General features: G+C 46.2%; 1 protein-coding gene across 6 annotated transcripts in view; it reads right to left on the bottom strand.

Annotated features, from left to right (window-relative positions):
• Positions 1-2,728, bottom strand: part of TOX3 (TOX high mobility group box family member 3) — a 106,260-nt gene extending 103,532 nt beyond the window's left edge. For 4 of the 6 annotated variants that reach the window (XM_038531059.1, XM_038531057.1, XM_038531060.1 and 1 more), the window contains exon 1: positions 1,265-1,399. In XM_038531059.1, the coding sequence (XP_038386987.1) occupies positions 1,265-1,351 (87 nt within the window). In that variant the 5' untranslated portion in view covers positions 1,352-1,399. Of the gene's footprint in view, positions 1-1,264; positions 1,400-2,481 lie in introns of those variants that run through there. The other 2 variants (XM_038531062.1, XM_038531063.1) reach the window with 1 other exon arrangement.
• Positions 2,729-18,068: the final 15,340 nt, after the last annotated feature.

The following is an 18,068-nucleotide window of genomic DNA, read 5'->3' as shown; positions in this document are numbered from 1 at the left end:
AACACGAGCCTCCATCAGCCACGGGGCACAGCAAACTGTTCCTCACTCTCTAGATACAATTCCTCCTCTTCCTGTTATTTATTCATTAGTTTTGTATAGCACCTTTCTTTCAGCGGCTCCTTATTTCCTCCTCTGTTATCCAAGCAATCATAAACAAACTACGATTTGAAAGAAAAGGGGGGGGGGGAGGAGGGAGGAGCAGGGGGGAAGGAGAAAGAAAAACCACATTCAAAAGGCACAGGCCATCCAGAGCACAGCTCTTTCTCTGAACATCGCCCTCGGGGTGATGTTTCCTCCAAAGCCTGGCCGCGGGGGCTTCAGGAAGGACCGGGAAGGGGAGTCCGCGCCGCCCCGGCCGCAGGGCTGCGCCTCCCGCACCGACTCGCCGGGTCCGAGCTGCGCCCGCTGCCCTGGCGAGACCCACCTTCGCCCACCTGAGACGCGCGGTCCTCGAAGTTGGCGCGGGGGCTGGGGGCGGGGCGGACCGGGTGGAGGTGGGGTGACCCCGCGCGTGGTGTGGACGTCTCCAAACCCGATCTCCCCGAAATGCAAAACTTACCCCTCCCCAAAAAATGAAAGATGAGAAGCCGCTCGCGCTAACCAGGGAGGGGCCGGCACCTCCGTCCCGCGGTCCGAAGCGCCCGAGCCAGAGGGCAGCAGAGGCCACCTGCGGGGGTCCCAACACTTCGCCCCCCCCCACCCCCCGCCCAATCCAGGGCACGCTCAAAAGTTTGTTCCTTTCCTCCCCCGAGCGGCCCCGGGTCCAGCTCTCGAGTGCGCGGGGAAGGTAAGAGGGGCGGGGAGGGGGGAGGGGGCGGCGAGGTCGTCGGACCACGAGATCGGGGACTCCTGCGTCGCACCCCCCTCCCCAACTCAGGGGCGCTGGGACCGTGTTTACTAATAACAACAACAAAGAATCACAAGCGTGTCCCCTCCTTCGGTCCTTGGGCTGCTCTTCGCTTCTTTGGGGCAGCAAAGGGGAGTCGGCGGGGCTGGCGGTGGGGGCGCGCGGGGAGGGAGCGCCGAGCGCCGGCAGAGGGACAAAAAGGGGGGGGGGAAGGGGGCAGAAAGAGTGGAGTGGGAGAGTTGGACAGGGACGAGGGCGCAGAGGCAAAGGAGCGGAGCGGGAGAGAAAAGTGCAGCGGGCGGGGGCTGGAGAGCGGGGCGCGCCCGCGCCCGGGATGGGGAGGTGGCCCCCGCCCCCGCCCCCCGGCCCCCCGGCCCCCCGGCCCCCCGGCTCCCCGGCCCCGGCCCGGTCGGTCACCTTGCTGTAGCCGTAGTACCCCAGGCACTGCGCGAAGTCCAGGCCGCCGGGGTCCCCGGCCGCCGCGGGGTAGAACCTCACATCCATGCCGGAGCCGGGCCCGGGGCCGGGGGGCCGGGGGGCCGGGACTGGGGCTCGCCGGGGCCGCTGCCCGCCTCCTCGCAGCCGCTAGATCCACCGTCGGGGGCGCCCGGCCGGGGCTGCCCGCGGGCGGCGCGTGAGGGGCTCGCGGCCGGAGGGGCGCCGCGACCCGAGCCCGGGGAGCCCGGGGAGCCCGGGGAGCCCGGGAGCCGCGGCCGCCGCACACAAAGGCGCGGCCACGCGAGCCGCGGGAGAGCGGGAGGCGGCCCGGGGGACGCGCCCCGCCGGGGCACCGAGGCAGCGCTGCGCGCGGGCCGTGCGCCCGGGGCGCGGGGCGCGGCGCGGGGGCCCGGGCGGCGCGGCGAGTTCAGGTGCGCGGGGCGAGGCTGGGACGGCGGCGGCGGCGGCTGGCCCCGCTCCTCCTCCTCCTCCCGGGCGGACTGAGCAGAGGAGCGGCGGAGACAAGGGGCCCGGCCCCTCCCCTCCTTCCCCCCTCCTGCTCCGCCGCCGGTCCCCTCCCCGCGCCGCCGCCGCTCCGCCCCTCCCACCGCGGGCAGCTGGCGCGCCGCCCGCCCCGCCGGTGCGCTCCCCGGCCCGGCCCGCCCCCGGGCGCGCCGACCCCGCCCCGGCCCGCCCCGGCCCGCCCCGCCCCGCCGCGGCCCCTGCCCCGCGCCCCGCGCCCCGCGCCCCGCGCCCCGCGCAGCCCGGCAGCGCCCGTCGCGCGCGCCGCGGCTCCCCCTCCCGGGCCCCTCTGCTCCCCACCTCGCCCCCCTCCCTCCCTCCCGGTCCTCTTTGTCCCCGATGCCTCGGAGCGCTCCTCGCTCCCTTCCAAGCCTCGGCCGCCGGCCCGGTGCCCGGTGTGGCCCTCCCAGCCCCCCTGCCGCGCCCCGCGGCGCCCGGCCCCCGGCTCCCGTCGCGGCGTCCCCTCGCCGTCCGCTCCCTTGCCGCCCCTCGCCCCGTTTGTCCCTCGTGGGGCCGGCCCCCGGCCCGCCTGCCCTCCGCCGCCCTCCCGCGCGAATGGCCCCTGCTCGGCGGCACCTCCCCGGCAGCCAGCCCGCGGGAGGGCCTCCCGGGGGCCGGGGCCGGGCCCCCAGGTACACCTGTGGTGTTCTCCAGGAGGGGTGTTGGGGCCTGACCTTTCACAGGTAGGCAGACTCGAAGCTTCCCGGGTTAAGCCTCGTGTCGGTTCTCTTCGTGTTTCCTTTGCTCTTGTTTGTATTCGGAAGGCATTTGAGTAACTGGATCTAGGCGGATCATTCACTGCTCTCGGAGAGAAAATGTCCCCATTTTCCTAAAAGGTTCTGGGTGATTAACTTCCTCAAACTGCACTCACCCACCTCCTCTTTATTTCTTTCTCTTTCTTTAAGCTACATCTCGTGTGTGTGTGTGTGTGTGTGTGTGTGTGTGTGTGTGTGTGTGTGTCTCCCTCCCCCTCCTTCCCTCCACCCCCCCCCCCCCTTTATTGCTTTGGGTTAATTTGAGAGTTTGGCCCTCAGCCTTGGCGAAGGGAAGTGACTTTATTGCCAGACGAGAACGTTAGGGAGAGGCGGTGAGAGTTAGCCCCCCTCCCCAATTTGGTGATCTGGAAGCTGCTTTAACCGGAAGGGAGAAATTCTCCAATATCTTAGCGGACACTCACGAACACTTTCGTCTCCCGAGCACACTTTGCTGGCCCGCGGCCTGAACTTTTTCAGACAAGCACCGAATGGGTTGCTTTTCACTTCTTCTGTTCTCCAAAGTAGGCTCTCCAGCGTGGTGACACCTGCGTATGTACCTTCACCCAAGATTACGTTTCTGGAACCAAGCAGGAAAAATAAACGTCAATTAGGTGAAAGTGTGTGTATTTGCTCTTCTCTTAGCCGAAACGTGTGTTTGGATACCGCCGGAGAGAGCGGTGTGTATTCAGGGAAGGAACAACTGTTCACATTGTCCCTGGGTTGACTCCAATCCCCCCTCCCGAAAAAGCTTAGGTCCTCTCTTCCCGGTCTCCATTTAACGTTGACAACCCAGCGGCGCTCCCTAATGGCCCAGCGGGTTGCACAAATTGGCAGCGAGCTGAGATATTATCAGGACAACACCCCATTGAGCAGGTTCTTGAAACGCAGAAGTGGAGGCCCTTTCTCTGGGCCACTGGGCGCCTGTGGCCTTTCCACCAATCAGAGCTGGAGGTTGCAGTGGCCACCTGTTGTCTCGCAAGAGAACATCTTTTAAGTTTCACTATTAGTATTTAACAATGGCATATATAGTGCAGCATCTGGCCGCAGGAGAGGGGCAGCCTGCTGATCCGAGGTACCAAAAAAGAAATTATATATTTTTCCCAGATAGTTGTTAACAGGAGCCCAAAAGGCTGGGAAGCAGAGTTTTTCATCGCACGTGTACATTGCCCACCTTGTGCTTGTGCTTGTTCTGTTGTGCATCTGGAGCAATCTGAGCTTGATTACACAGGATGAAGGGAAGTATAATCAAAGTTACGGAGAGGCTCAACCTGACGCTGTAATCAGAACTCGAGGATCAAGAATACAAATATTCACCGTGGAAACCCCACTAGCTGCGAGAATGGGAATTGCATGCGGGCTCATGTGTTGCATGGAGCCCTGAGCCTTTCCAGTAGACACTGGAGACTGAAGTGACAACCTTGTCCCAGGAGGCTCCCAGGAGTTAGGAATGCTGGGTCACATCCAGTACCACCTCTTGGCCCTTGTTTTGAAAATCCCTCTCCCTGTTATGATGCAAATACCTTTGGGAAGGGATATTTGGGAAGGGACTGATATTCATCAGTCACTATTTTATTATGATGATGATTTAGGAGGCAAGGTAAGTGATTTCTGAGTGTAGACCGTGATTGAAGAGAGGAGAGGAAAAAGAAACTGAGGGGGTCTGAAGATCTGTATGTTAAAGCATTTAGAATGAAATAAAAATTTGCTGGAACAGAAACAGGTCATTCTGGAAGGCTGCTGACCTCAGGGCTTTGCCCACAGTCTCCAGGCACTCAGCAGCTACTTGTTCGCTGTGCCAGACACTGTTTTAAGGCACGCATGAATGAGAAAGAGGGTCCCCAAAGGACACGGGTGGAAATCCTCCAAACCCGCTGTGGTTTGGACCCGTCACAGTCCTTCACACACACACATCTGTGGACACACATGTACTCATGCCCTGTTCCATCCACTCATCCTGTCCTGACACAGCTACCGGCGCTATGGAGAGAAGCAATCTGATAAACAAATTCACATAGAGTAGGAGGGATGCCTGGCTCTGCACCTTCATGGTATTTGTAAATGAAAGCTCAGTGCTGAACATGCTTGCTCAAGAGCCCGAGCTGGATCGTGGCTGTATCCCAAGAACCTTGCACCGTGCTTGGTACTCAGGGGGGTTGCAATAAATTAATATCCATTTAAGCAAGAACAACGAGAAGGAAGAAAGGCAAGGAGAGAGAGGGGGAGAAGCGGAAAGAGGGGGAGGGCAAACAGATGTTTTAATAGTGGAAAAGCATTCCCAAGGGAATCCGTCAAGGTAAGACTTGAGAAGAGTGAACCCAAGACCTCTCATGTGGATATATAGGAACAATCTACCTGAGGTGGGGTGGGGATGGGGGCTCTTTTGCACTCTGCTGCTTTAGATCTCTTGTATACAACAAAACCAGAATTCTGTGTTTTTTCTTTTAGAGCTGATCTGATCCACCTCCCTGTTGCATTCAGAATACTGCCTAATTTTAAGGGTTCTGGTGGATCTGAAGCCCATCCATTAAAAACTTGAGAATGATGCCTTTTAAAACATTAATGCAATTGTAGCTGCCATGCTATTTGTCATCTTAAGGGTGTCACCTTTTTCAGGCTGTCAGCATTTGTTTCTGAAATGCCACAGACAAAGGTTTCCTTTGTACTAGGTTAGCCTTGAGTTTGAAGAAACTTCTCCAAGAACATATCTTAAACATGCTTTGATTTTATGCTGAACAGTGCTAACAGTTACTGATGTAGAAGGACAGCACTAGAGTCAGTTATACAGAAAATACAACTTCTGAGCATAAGAAAAATCCCGTAAGGTTTTTGTATGATTTGAGTCAAAATGATCAGTCTTATTAGCTTGATGTTTCCAATTGAACAGTACGTATGATCCAAGAATCTCAAAAAAAAAAAAAAAAAAAAAAGCTTTAAGAGGTTCAGTGAAAATAAATCGTTTTTATGAAAGCAGAGAAACCATGACGGGAAAACTATCTTACATCTTGACAGAATCCAAAAGCTGTATTTCTCTATTCTGTCTCCAAATTAAGCAAAAAAGTTCCCGTGAGGACTGCACTAAACCTGCCGAATTTTATACCCAAAGATCTTCCTGAGACCCTAGCTTTTAGGGAATCTGTGAGTGGTGATTTAACCTCTCTGTGAAGTGCTTGCCCAGATGAGATGAGATTACTATTAAACATTATATACAGTTTAATTTTCCAGAGTTTTTGGTCATGAAAAGTCATATCCAAATATTATGATCCTTGTTTGCAGTATGTAATGTAGCCAAATTAACAGCAGCTCCAAATGGAAATTAACAAGGCCAGAGCGAGTTGAATTTCTTCTCCTCCGATTCCCATAGTAACAGCTAATGTATTATATTGGTAAAACATTTTATATTCGGTTTTACGTCTGAATTTGGCTTCATGTCATAAAGCATAGCATTTCTATCCAACATGGATTCTTTGTATCTGTATAACTCATCTCCATGAAATTTAGAGTTCCATGTCAGAGATTCACCACTTCACATTCACAGTCTAAATCACATGCAGATAAAATCAAGTCGAGATCTAGCAAGGCTCTCGCGACAGCGAATGTACACACACAGTATAGAGGAAGCATTCCGACCCTGGGCCCTCAATACAAATCCCCTGTGCAGATGCTAAAACTAATCAACAGGGGAGAGTTCCACATAGGAATGTAGTGTGAAAAAAATCCCCAAGCATCATCATTGTTAGCTTCAATTTTCAGTGAATCCAAACTTTTCAGGTCTGGAAATATGAGCCATCTTGATATTTTTACTTAAGTCAAAAAATACGGAAACATGAGCAAATTGGGGGAAAAAATAAGCTCACTTTTCACACATGTTTACGTGTATGTATGTGTATATATATGCATACATATATGTATACACACATATATGTGTGTGCATGAGATATATACGTTTGTGTGCATGAGATTGCTTCTTACATTACTGCAACCAACTTTGGCCCTATTGGTCTCTGTGCTACCAGGCACAAGAACCACTCTAGAAAACCAATCATTTTCCCAGTTGACCATTACTTTTACTAAGAATAGATACACCCATAGGTTCTGACAGATATATAGTAATTATGGAACAGTAACCCCCCCAAACCCCTAGTAGCAAAAAAGTACTGAGCCGAGAATTCATTCCCAGAAATATAAAATGCAGCAACTATTTGCTTGTGACCTAAGTAGCTCTTCAATAAAGCTATTTTAAAAACCAATACACTCGACACAATCAGGAGGTGTGCAATTTTCAGTGTGTTTACACTCTGCCTTAAAAAAAATATCCTGTATTCACAGAAATCCTAAACTGTTGTCCTGCCTGTTTTCTGAAATATATTCTATTTCTTTTAAAGTGAAAGAATGACCTCTTTTGCAGGAACAATTTTCAGAGACAGCGTGTTTATCAAATGGTTTCTCTGCTTTCATAAAAACAATTTATTTTCACTGAACCCTTCAAGATAAGCATCAAAGCCAGGAAGAATGTACAATGAAGTTTATAATTACACTCCAGAAACAAATACAGGGTAGTTTTTATTTTGCTCAAGTGAAAAGACTTTTTTTCTCCCCCAAAGAGACAAAAGTAGTGATGGGGGAGGAGGTTTATACAGGAGTAAAATTCAGGAAGCTCAGAGGTTTTCCAGCAGGAGGGGACCTGCAGTGTTGCCCACAAAGACCACCGCCAAACAATGAAAGCTAAGGGCCAGGACTCTCTTAGCAGTTGGTGGGGGTCAGTCCATGTTTCATTCTTCACCAAGAGGCAGCTAAAAGAGCATTAAGGAAAGAAAATCAGTAAGCAGATATTAATTAAGCCCTTCCACGACAGATCTGTATACCATTGCTCATATGTATCTCTCCTAGTTGGAGCTCCTAATGACATCCTTTCTTTGTTAGGCACCCATGTTTGTAGGTGTAATTTATATGGCGTATTATTATTAATAACCGCGGAAAAATAAAATTTGTCAAAATAACCAAGAAAAGAATGGAGTCAAATAAAGATTCTGTTTCTTGGGTGCCTAGGTGGCTCAGTCCGTTAGGCATCTGCCTTCGGCTTGGGTCGTGATCCTGGGGTCCTGGGACGGAGTCCCACATGGGGCTCCTTGCTCAGCGGGGAGTCTGCTTCTCCCTCTCCTGCATCCCCTGCTTGTGTGCTGTCAAATAAATAAAATCTTCAAAAAAAAGGAAAAAGCTTCTGTTTCTTAAGAAATGGGAAACAATTGCATTTGATCACAGAACAGCCAAGGACTAGCAGCAAAATAATCTCCCCTAATTTACATAGATCTGTGCGTGCCAAACAGATGAGTGTTTGCTTTTCGAGTAATAGTGCAGGTGCGTATCCTGCAGTGACGAAATCTCTAACTCATCAAACTGTTTCGCCAGAGTGGGACAGGCCCTCTTTTCTGGAACAGTTTCAAGCTTTCTCCCCAGCATTCCAGCCACCTGTTTATGGAGTTCATCCTCGGGAGTACATGCATGCAATTAGAAACAAGAAAATGAAAATAAATGACCTTGTTTGTTATTTATAACAAAGAAACTCAGCGAAATTAATGCTGTGGAGCTTGACCTCTTGACCCGGGAGAAAAAGCCACCTCATGGCTTTGTGAAGGATGAATAATACTCCAGCAGCTCCCTTTTGTCCAGCCGGCCTGACTTTTGGCTGGTCATTAAAGCCGTATATCCAAAATATTAAAATGTGTTACGAGTTAGATTAGAGGATTTGCGCTCCTCAAAAAAAGCGTGTTTACAGAAGTGAGCCAAAGAGCTTGTCTTTGTAAGGTTAGCAGGTAAAATCACTTAGTTTTATCTACTCAGCGTGTCCTGTGTCAACAACATGTTGAAGAAAAGGGAAATATTAAAAAGTGTGAACTAGAGCTTTGGGAATCAAGGAATTCTTAAATATGTAATAGGACTCAAGTGGAGAGGTGGTCTTGGCAAGTGGCGCAGGGAAAACCTCACGCTTCCTTGTTGTGGAGGCTACTGGCGGGGAAGGAGGTGCACCTTCCTCTGGTTACATAAATGCAGTGTTGGATGGTGCCCCCCAGAGTTGTGCACTGGAGTAGCGCTGCCATGCCCACCCCCAGTCACCTCGCCCCCCCCCAATGCCCACTCACCTGAACCCACGCAGTCTGGAAACCCAGGCAGGACAGAGAGATCACAATGGTGAAAGACTCTTCAGAACCAGCACCTACCTGACTGAAAGATCTTCAGGTAGGATCACTGGTCACACCTGATACCCTCACAACCTGTGTGGCTGGTCCTAAGGCTGGCCTCTGCTACCACCTACTGCCTTCTTTCTCCCCTTTTGGATCCCTCCTTCATTCACCTACAATGCATTCCACAAGTGTTCTGGATTCTTCTAGTCCTTACATGAAAATCTAAATCTGATTGATTTTTCCTCCTCAAGTTATTTATTTACTGTCCTGTCTGTCTGGTGCTACTATGTCTTTAACTGTTTTATTTTATTTTATTTATTTTAACTTTTAAAAAGGTTTTATTTATTCATGAGAAACACAGAGAGAGAGAGGCAAAGAGACAGGCAGAGGGAGAAGCAGGCTCCCTCAAGGAGCCCAATGTGGGACTTGATCCCAGACCCCAGGATCATGCCCTGAGACACTCAACCACTAAGCCACCCAGGTGGCTGTTAACTGTTTTATTTTTCCCCAGGAATAAGTAAGGGTTTTCTCGGGAAGAACTCTCTACCATTCCTAGAAAATATCTTTTTCACTGTCAAATGAAGCCAATTTCATGAGGTATGCAGACACTATTATGGACCATCCCTCCTCACCTTTTCTTTTCCTTCTAATGCCCTGGGGTCCTTCATCATGTGCCTGTCCCCACCTTTCACTGGGGATGCTGCAGCCATAAATCTGGAGGGATTGCTACAAAGCCTTGTTGGTCACTCCACATACTCACACAACAACAAAACTATAGCCATGAAAGGTCCAACCTTATAGCTAACACCCGTGGGACTGGCCAATTCTCAGGCCCAGAGAAAGAAGTTTTTGCATTTAATTGGTCTAAAAAGTGGCACCTGGGTGGCTCAGTGGTTGAACACCTACCTTTGGTGCAGGTCATGATCCTGGGGTCCTGGGATCAAGTCCTACATCGGGCTTTCCGCAGGGAGTCTGCTTTTCCCTCTGCCTATGTCTCTGCCTCTCTGCTGTGTCTCTCATGAAAAAATAAATAAAATCTTTAAAATAATAATTGGTTTTAAAGAAACCCATTCCGCAACTCAAAGCTACAAGCCAGTTATTCTTTCACTGAAAGACTAGGCTCCCACAATCTAGAAGCACCACCAGATGAGTTCCCACTGTATGCTTGAAGTACCAGGTGTTATAGCTGATTTCAGGGGGGAGGCACAGGGTAGCCTGTGATTATTCCATCTTACCCAAAACTAAAACTCATGTCACTTAACTATTCAACAAATTCTCTCTCTGCTTTTGTAAGTATGTGGTGCTCAGGTTCTAGAAATTGGGGGGTGAGGAGCATGATCACTGTCCACCCTGAAGATTTTAAGACACAGGGGAAGTATTATAATAATGAAATTTTCTCATCAGTGTCATGGGAAGAGCATCCCCTCCCTGATAGAGTCAGCAGGTATTTATTTATAAACATTTATTTACAAGTATTATGGATAACATGTTGCTTAGAGAAGAGAGAGATCATTTATGACTAGGAAGATCAGGAGAAGCTGCCTGGAGAGGACAGTTGAAAGTAGAAAGCATTTAGGGGAGGCAAGAGAGATGGAAAGTGGCTAGGGGGAGAGAGGTTTCGAACAGTTACTAAAGAGAAGAGGTCATTTGTGTGGTAGGGACAAGAGGTTCTATCGGCCATTTCTTGGATAGTTTATGCTACAGTCACAAACAACTCCAAATACCTTAGTGGGTTTGCCACCACAAAGGGCTGTTGCTCATCCACCTTTCTGTCTACCAGCAACCAGCTGCCACTGTGCTCCACACTTACACCCCAGGATTGAAGTCATCTTGTGACAGAGGAAGAAGAGAGAGTGGAAGCATACTATGGCGTCCCGAGCTCCTGCTCACATCCCTTCCACTCACTTCACTGGTCAGAGCCAGTCAGATGGCCAAGCCTTATCCCAAGGGGGCAGAAGGGATGATCATCCTGGAGGGAATGGCCTGTATTGTGCAATAATGCAGTCAGTGACACAGGGAGAGTTTGTTGTTGCTGTTGTTGCTGCTGCTGTTGCCGTTGTTGTTTTAGCCACTTAGCAAAAGTCTCAGACAAATAGTAAAATTGTTTAGCTGAGCAGTGAGTGAGTGTTGAAGAGGTTGGTGAGAGAAGATGCTAAGAAGTTGTGGGGGGAAGTGAGGGCCAGAGAAGAGAAGTGCTGTGGAGTTTCCAAGGCCGGGCAGCTGAGTTAGATTTGATGTGGGTCGCTACATGAAGAATGACACGGAAAGCATGGCTGGCTGCTCTGATCTCCAGTTTGCTTTAACTCATCTACAGCAGATGCATTAACATTTTATTAGTTTATATCCTGTGCCAGCTGTGATGTTTGCATAGGTATATGTATATACTATATGTATATATGCATATGCATAGTATATGTGTACATATATATATACATATAGTATTTTAATCCTCATGACATCTCTGTGAGATAGATCGTATTCTCTTTTAGTTGAAGAAGTGGGCTCACAGAGGTTAAATGACTTGCTTAAGGACACAAAAGTGGCACACAGGAGCTGGGATGCAAATTGAGGTCTCTTCTTTCGCTTCATCACTGCAGGGCAAAGAAATAAAAGTGTCACCTTGCTTTAGTACTGGCTCGTTATCCCTTATGTCTCCCTATACCCACTGTCTGAAAGCGAGGTTAATATGATACTTTTTTCTCCTCAAGCAGAAGTTGTCATTAACATGATGTTTCTATAACCCCTCCTTGCATAGTACAACGTCATAAGTGAATAAAGAAACAAGGCTTTACCTGAGGTCTTTATTATAAAATCCTGCGGCAGAGACAGTTGCTGTTTACCAAATGTTCCTGTGCTGCCACCCACCCCCATCACATATTTCCCAACGAGTCTTGCCATTAGGTAACCAGGCCTGGCCAATGGACTCTGAGCAGACACGTGTCTCTTCCAGGCTGGGACAACTAATTGCTGGTATGCATCCTCTGTATTCCCCATGCACCTCTCTTGCCCTACTGTGGTGCCCCTTGGCATTCCAGATACCATAGGTAGAAGATGGAGGAGGGCCAACCAAGCCTGAGAATTTACATGAGCAAAGACATATCGCTATGGTGTTGAGCCATGAGATGTCAGTGTTTACTAGTTACTGCAGACTAGGCCACCCGGATCTACACAGATCCCCCTGACTTTAAATGACACAGGGAAAGACACCATGTATATCTGTCCTGCTCATTCTCTGACCGTGTTGCTGAATTCAGGGCCTGCCACGTGGCATATGCTCAGGGGACATTGGTGGAAGGAAAGTGAATGAATTCCAAACGGAGTCTGGTCTCTGAAAGCTATTTAGTTAAGCCACCTATGAATTATTTTTGGAAATGAGTAGTCGATCAGTCTTCCGGAAATATCTTGGCATCATATCCGATTAAGACGTTACTATGTATTTTTCAGTTTCAAATGCCTCCCCCTAACATCCAAGGTCCTCATAATCTGACCAGGATTCCTATGATGTTACCACCTTGTATCTCTAATTTAAGCCATGTGACATGTGACCTCCAGTCGTTTGAGTGATAGTAAAGAAAATATCTGTATTTCAGCCACACGTGTGTCAAAATTTTCCATGATGATTTCATGCATACAATTGCTGTCTAGAGAATCTTAGTAAAAATTTCTGGGAAGACACTGTTGGTTACCTTCTCCAAATTCATTCTCCTTCTTTTTGTGTAACCCTATCTCTGATTTATGTAGATCGCATCCTCTCATGTGGCCATATTCACTCAGGGTAGATGCTATCATGACAGGCCCATTTTCATTGGCTATGACATGTTTTTGGTCCACAAGGCATAAACAAGGGTGCAGGAGTGCTTTTATGAAGGGTTTCCTTGCTCTTAAAAACAAACACTCAAAAAGACATCATAATTTCTTCTTCCGGACAATATCATGTCTGCCAATGTTGCACCCATCTTGTCAACATGAAGGGATCTAGCCTGAGGTCAGAGCTGACACACGAGGAGAGAATGGTGAGGCAGAAACATGCAAAGAACATAGATCCTTGACAGTGTCATGAGTCTCTGAATTAACCAACCCTGGAGCTTTTTCCTCTTGATTTCTAGTTATGTGAAATAACACGTGATTATCCTTGAATCCAATTAAGCCTAAGTTTTCTGTTTATACAATTAAAAGCACTGAAACTCACTTGAACTTGCTGTATTTGTTTGCCAGGGCTGCCATGCAATAAATATATCACAGACAGGAGGCTTAAACCCCAGAGATGTATTTTCACACAGTTCTGCAAGGTGGAACCCCCAGGTCAGCATCCTGGCAGGTCTTGGTTTCTCTCCAGACTACCCTCTTGCTCTCTCTCCTGTGGTTGCCCCTCTGGCCTCATGCATCCTTGGGTTACTCTCTCCTGTCCTAATATCTTTTTGTAAGGACACCAGCCCTATTGGATTAGGGCCCACTCCAACAGCCTCATTTTAACTTCAACACTTGTTTAAAGGCCCTATCCTCCAAACAGAGTCACATTCTGAGGTCCTGAGGGTTAGGGCTTCGGCATAGGACTTTTGGATGGAACAAAGTTACAAGACTTGCTCAAGCCAAAAAAGGGAGTTAATTTTAAAACTACAGAAAAGCTCACAGAATCAAAGTACAGGTTATAAAGTTAGATACCTCGTGGGAACTGGGAAGCCAACAGACAGCTACTCTCTTCATCTTTTTTTCCTCTCTTTCTGGTTTCAAATTTCTGTTTCTCTCAGCATGTATACTTTGGTTCTTTCTTTCTCCCTACAGATCAGCCCCGACTGTTCTGTGCATACTTGGCCCATGATGGCGCCCCACCAGGGGTCCTCAGCCCCCAAGTCATACGACCCTCTTGTTTAGCTCCCTACCACTTACAGACTCAGGCTTCATGTCTTCTCTTTTCATCTTCTCCCAGTTTTCTTTAGATATAATTGACATATAATATTGTATAAGTTGTATAAGATGCAAAAGACGATGATTGTGATGAGAACTTTCAAGATCTACTCCCTTATCAAATCTTTATGGAGCTCTTGAAATAGAAAATCTGATTGGCTCTCTTACTTCACCCTTGGTCCAACCTGACGTGGGCAGCTACCTAAGGGCTGGCTCTTAGGTCTAAGACTAAGTTAGTTCTCCAAGGAGAAGATTGGAATGGAAATGAGATATTTGGTAACCCCAGTGGAACAAAGGAAATATGGATAAGTTTTCACTACAGTCAGATGGATTCGAAGTAGATTGAGCAATCATACAAAAAGGGTGTCGATTTATTCTTGACAACCCACAGAGAAGCCTTTAGTAAAGTCTGACTTTATTCTGCCCTTGATTCTGATTTCTTAAATTTTTCCAACATTTTAACAAATAACTTAAGTCAGGACATAGAACACATGCCAGCTGAATTTCCATTTGACAAAATGATGGAAACATTCTTTATATAGTTGGAGACTAAATTCAGGCTCAAAACAATCACGAAAGACCGGAAACCCAGGTAATGAATAGGATGAAAGTTAGCTTTGATTAGTATTTACTTCCAAATTTGGGGTTCTGTGTTCACCTGCAGAACAATGGGATGGAGTTTTCAAATTGAGCCCTTTTAGAAATTGGAGCAGTTGATAAGCCGGTGTCTTTTCTTCCCAAGAAGAAAGTCCTTTTTAATTAGTTGTATGCTAAAGTTAGTTTGGTTAAGTAAGTATTTTCCTAAAGTTGGAGGGTTCCTATAATTTTGTTTTCCATTTCATTTGCAGGTCAAGTAGATGACAAGACCCAGTAAGTAATTTCAGGTTCCCACAGGTAACTCATCAACCTGGAAAATCCCTGAACTAAGAAGCCCCCTCATAATGAGCTTAACAAGGGGAAACTACTATAAAATATAGCATGTGAGTCTAACCACGACCTCTATATATGGCTGAGTATTGGGCAAGCTCAGCTTTCCCAAATTAGGGAACAAAAATAAAGCTCACTTTCCAGCTGCTGTATCTATTATGCATTCTATTTCTTTAATTTTTTGGAATCATCTTATTATTTTCCTCATATATGTGAGTGTATCCTCATTGAATACTGAAGTCCAAACATTAAAAAAAATGTCATGTAGAAAATGAAATATTGCATGATATGTAACTAATGTAAATAGTTAGGTGACTACTCCTTTTTCAGATTGTATTTCTGGGGTGCCTGGGTGACTCAGTTAAGCATCTGCCTTCCGCCTGGATTGTGATCCTAGGGTCCTGGGATCAAGCCCCACGTCCAGCTCCCTGCTCAATGGGGAGCCTGCTTCTCCCTCTCCCTTTGCCCCTTCCACTGCTTGTGCATCCTCTCTTTCTAAAATAAATAAATAAAATATTAAAAAAGGATTATATTTCTATGCATATTCTAACAATTAATCAAGATTTTATTTTAATGAATATGGGATCACACACATATTCAACTTGACTTTATTTTCCCATTGAACCATACATCCTAGAGCCTATAATTATGGACATTTTTGCTGTATACTAATTCATCAGCTAAGGACAAGTAGGAAAACCAGACAAAGTATTTGATTAGGTTTGAGGTATCAGAGGACTACCAAAGCTACAAGGACTTGAAGGGCTAAGATTCTGGAGAAATGACAAGTACAGAACAGTGAGTTCAGCATTCATCTTGCTTTTCCTCGTTGAGGCCTTTATCTGGTTCACAAGCTGAGCAATGTTTCTGGCGGTCTTACCAGACTGAGGGGGAAAATGGGAATTCAGAACCCAGTAAAGAAAAGAGGCTATGATACACACATCTAGTTTTCCATAGGCATCCACAAAGGCTATACCCTAGAAGTGGCAGTGAATCAGAAATAAACCAACACTCACAAAGAGTAAAGACTAGTTTTGAATAAACTCAGTCTCTGGTAGGATTAGGTGATGTGCCTCTACCCGAATTGCTAGATGTAAATGCATGTCTCTTTTCAAGAGAATAAAGTTACCCAGAAACTCAAGTGATCTTAATTTTTTGATATATGTACAGTTGACCCTTGAATAACACAGGTTTGAACAGTGTGGGTCCTCTTATCTGTGAGTCTTTTTTTCAATAAATATAGTACAATGTAAATGTATTTTCTCTTCTATAGGATTTTCTTAATAATAGTTTCTTTTCTCTAGTTTACTTTATTGTAAGAATACAATATAGAATACATATAACATAAAAATATGTGTTAATAAACTTATGTTATCAGTAAGGCCCCTGGGTCAGTGGTAGGCTATTAATAGTTACATTTTGGGGGATTCAAAAGTTATACATGGAGTTTTGACTGCATGAGGTAGGTGCCCTTAACCCCTACTTTGCTCAAAGGTCAACTTATGATACCTGCATCTAACTCTAAACTAGCAGTCACTTTAGAAGACAAAACTACATGATCGAAAAAATAATTGAAAGAGATACATTTAAAGGGTGTCCAGGTATTGAGCTTATTAGACCTGGATTTTATTTTATTTTTTTTTAATTTATTTATTTATGATAGCCACACAGAGAGAGAGAGAGGCAGAGACACAGGCAGAGGGAGAATCAGGCTCCATGCACTGGGAGCCTGATGTGGGATTCGATCCCAGGTCTCCAGGATCGCGCCCTGGGCCAAAGGCAGGCGCCAAACCACTGTGCCACCCAGGGATCCCCTAGACCTGGATTTTAAAATATCCACAATTAATACCTTAAAAGTAGACTTGTAATAGAGGGAATTTCAGCAGAAAACTGAAAACTATTTAAAAAATGAAGTGGAAATTCTATCACTGAAAAATCACTGATACTAATAAATCATTAATTTTGACAATAGATCAAATCAAATCATTTGACAGTAGATTAGCCACAGAGAACAGGGAGCTATTGAGAAGAAAACAGCTGAGCTAAAGTGGGTACCTGGCTAGTTCAGTTGGTGGAACATGCCACTCTTGATCTTGGGGTTGCAGGTTTGAGCCCCACATTGGGTCTAGAGATTAATTAAAAATAAAAATATTAAAGAAAAAAATAGCTGAGCTAAAGCAAAGAGAGAAGAAAAATGGATGAATGCAGCTAAGAGCCTAGCAATCATATGGACATGGTTTTTCTAGAAAGATATGTAGACTCTCAACAGAAGAGGAAAAGATAAATGGGGAAGAAATAACACATGAGAAAACAATGGCTCAAAAATTTCCAAAACAAATAAAATACTTCAATCCACAGATCCAAGAAGGACTTTGAATCTCAAACAAGAAAAATATAAATAAATAACACTGGGATGCCTGGATGGCTCAGTTGGTTAAACATCAGACTCTTGGATTTGGTTCAAGTCATGATCTCAGGGTCATGAGATCAAGCCCAGAGTCAGGCTCCACACTCAGCACAGAGTCTGCCTGAGATTCTCTCTTCCTACACCTCTGCCCCTCCCCCTCTAGCCTACCCCCTACTCATGCTCTCTCTGTCTAAAATAAACAAAATCTTTAAAAAAAGAATACTTAGCACATTATAGTAAAATTAAAAAAAAAAATCCTGAAAGCAAACATCCTTCCTTTAAAGACATAACAATTAGGCTTGCAAATGAATTCTAAATGAAATGACAGAAATCATTATACAATGGAATAATATATATTCAAAGTGGAGAAAGAAAATATTCACCAACCTAAAATTTTAAAAAGAAAGCTCTAAAAACAATGCTACAGTATTGTGAAGACATCTACTCTCCCCAACTTTCTGTGCAGGATAAATGCAATACTAATCAAAATTTCAGCAGGTTTCTTTTTAAAGAAACTGACAAGTTGATTCAAAATTTATATTAAAATGAAGGCATCCAAGAACAGCAAGACCATCTTGAAAAAGGACAAGTTGAAGGAGTTATACTATCAGGGATCAAGCCTTATTATAAAGCTATAGTAATTAAGATAGTGTGGTATTGATGTGAAGATAGATTAAAGGAAATAGTACAGGATCCAGAAGGAGACCCACACACATATGAACACTGATTTTATGAAAAGGTAACACTGTAGAGCAGTGAGAAAGAAAGGTCTTCTCAGAAAATGGTTCTGAACCCTTAAAATTCATGTGAAGAGGGTGTCTGAGTTCCTGAGTCAGTTAAATGTCCATCTCTTGATTCTGGCTCAGGTCATGATCTCAGAGTTGTGTGATCAAGCCTTGTGTTGGGCTCCACGCTAGATGAGGAGCCTCCTTAAGATTCTGTCTCGCCCTCCCCCTCAGCCTCTCCCCTCTAAAAAATCACATGAAGAAAAAAAAATCTTCAATTATTCCTCATTCTATACATCCAAAGTAGATTATAGACATGTATGTGAAAGGTATAATAGTAGAGTTTTCAGAATATAATATAGG

This window comes from Canis lupus, chromosome 2 (assembly GCF_011100685.1).
Source record: "Canis lupus familiaris isolate Mischka breed German Shepherd chromosome 2, alternate assembly UU_Cfam_GSD_1.0, whole genome shotgun sequence".
NCBI classification, from domain to species: Eukaryota; Metazoa; Chordata; class Mammalia; order Carnivora; family Canidae; genus Canis; species Canis lupus.
This window is presented reverse-complemented; position numbering and strand designations above follow the sequence as displayed.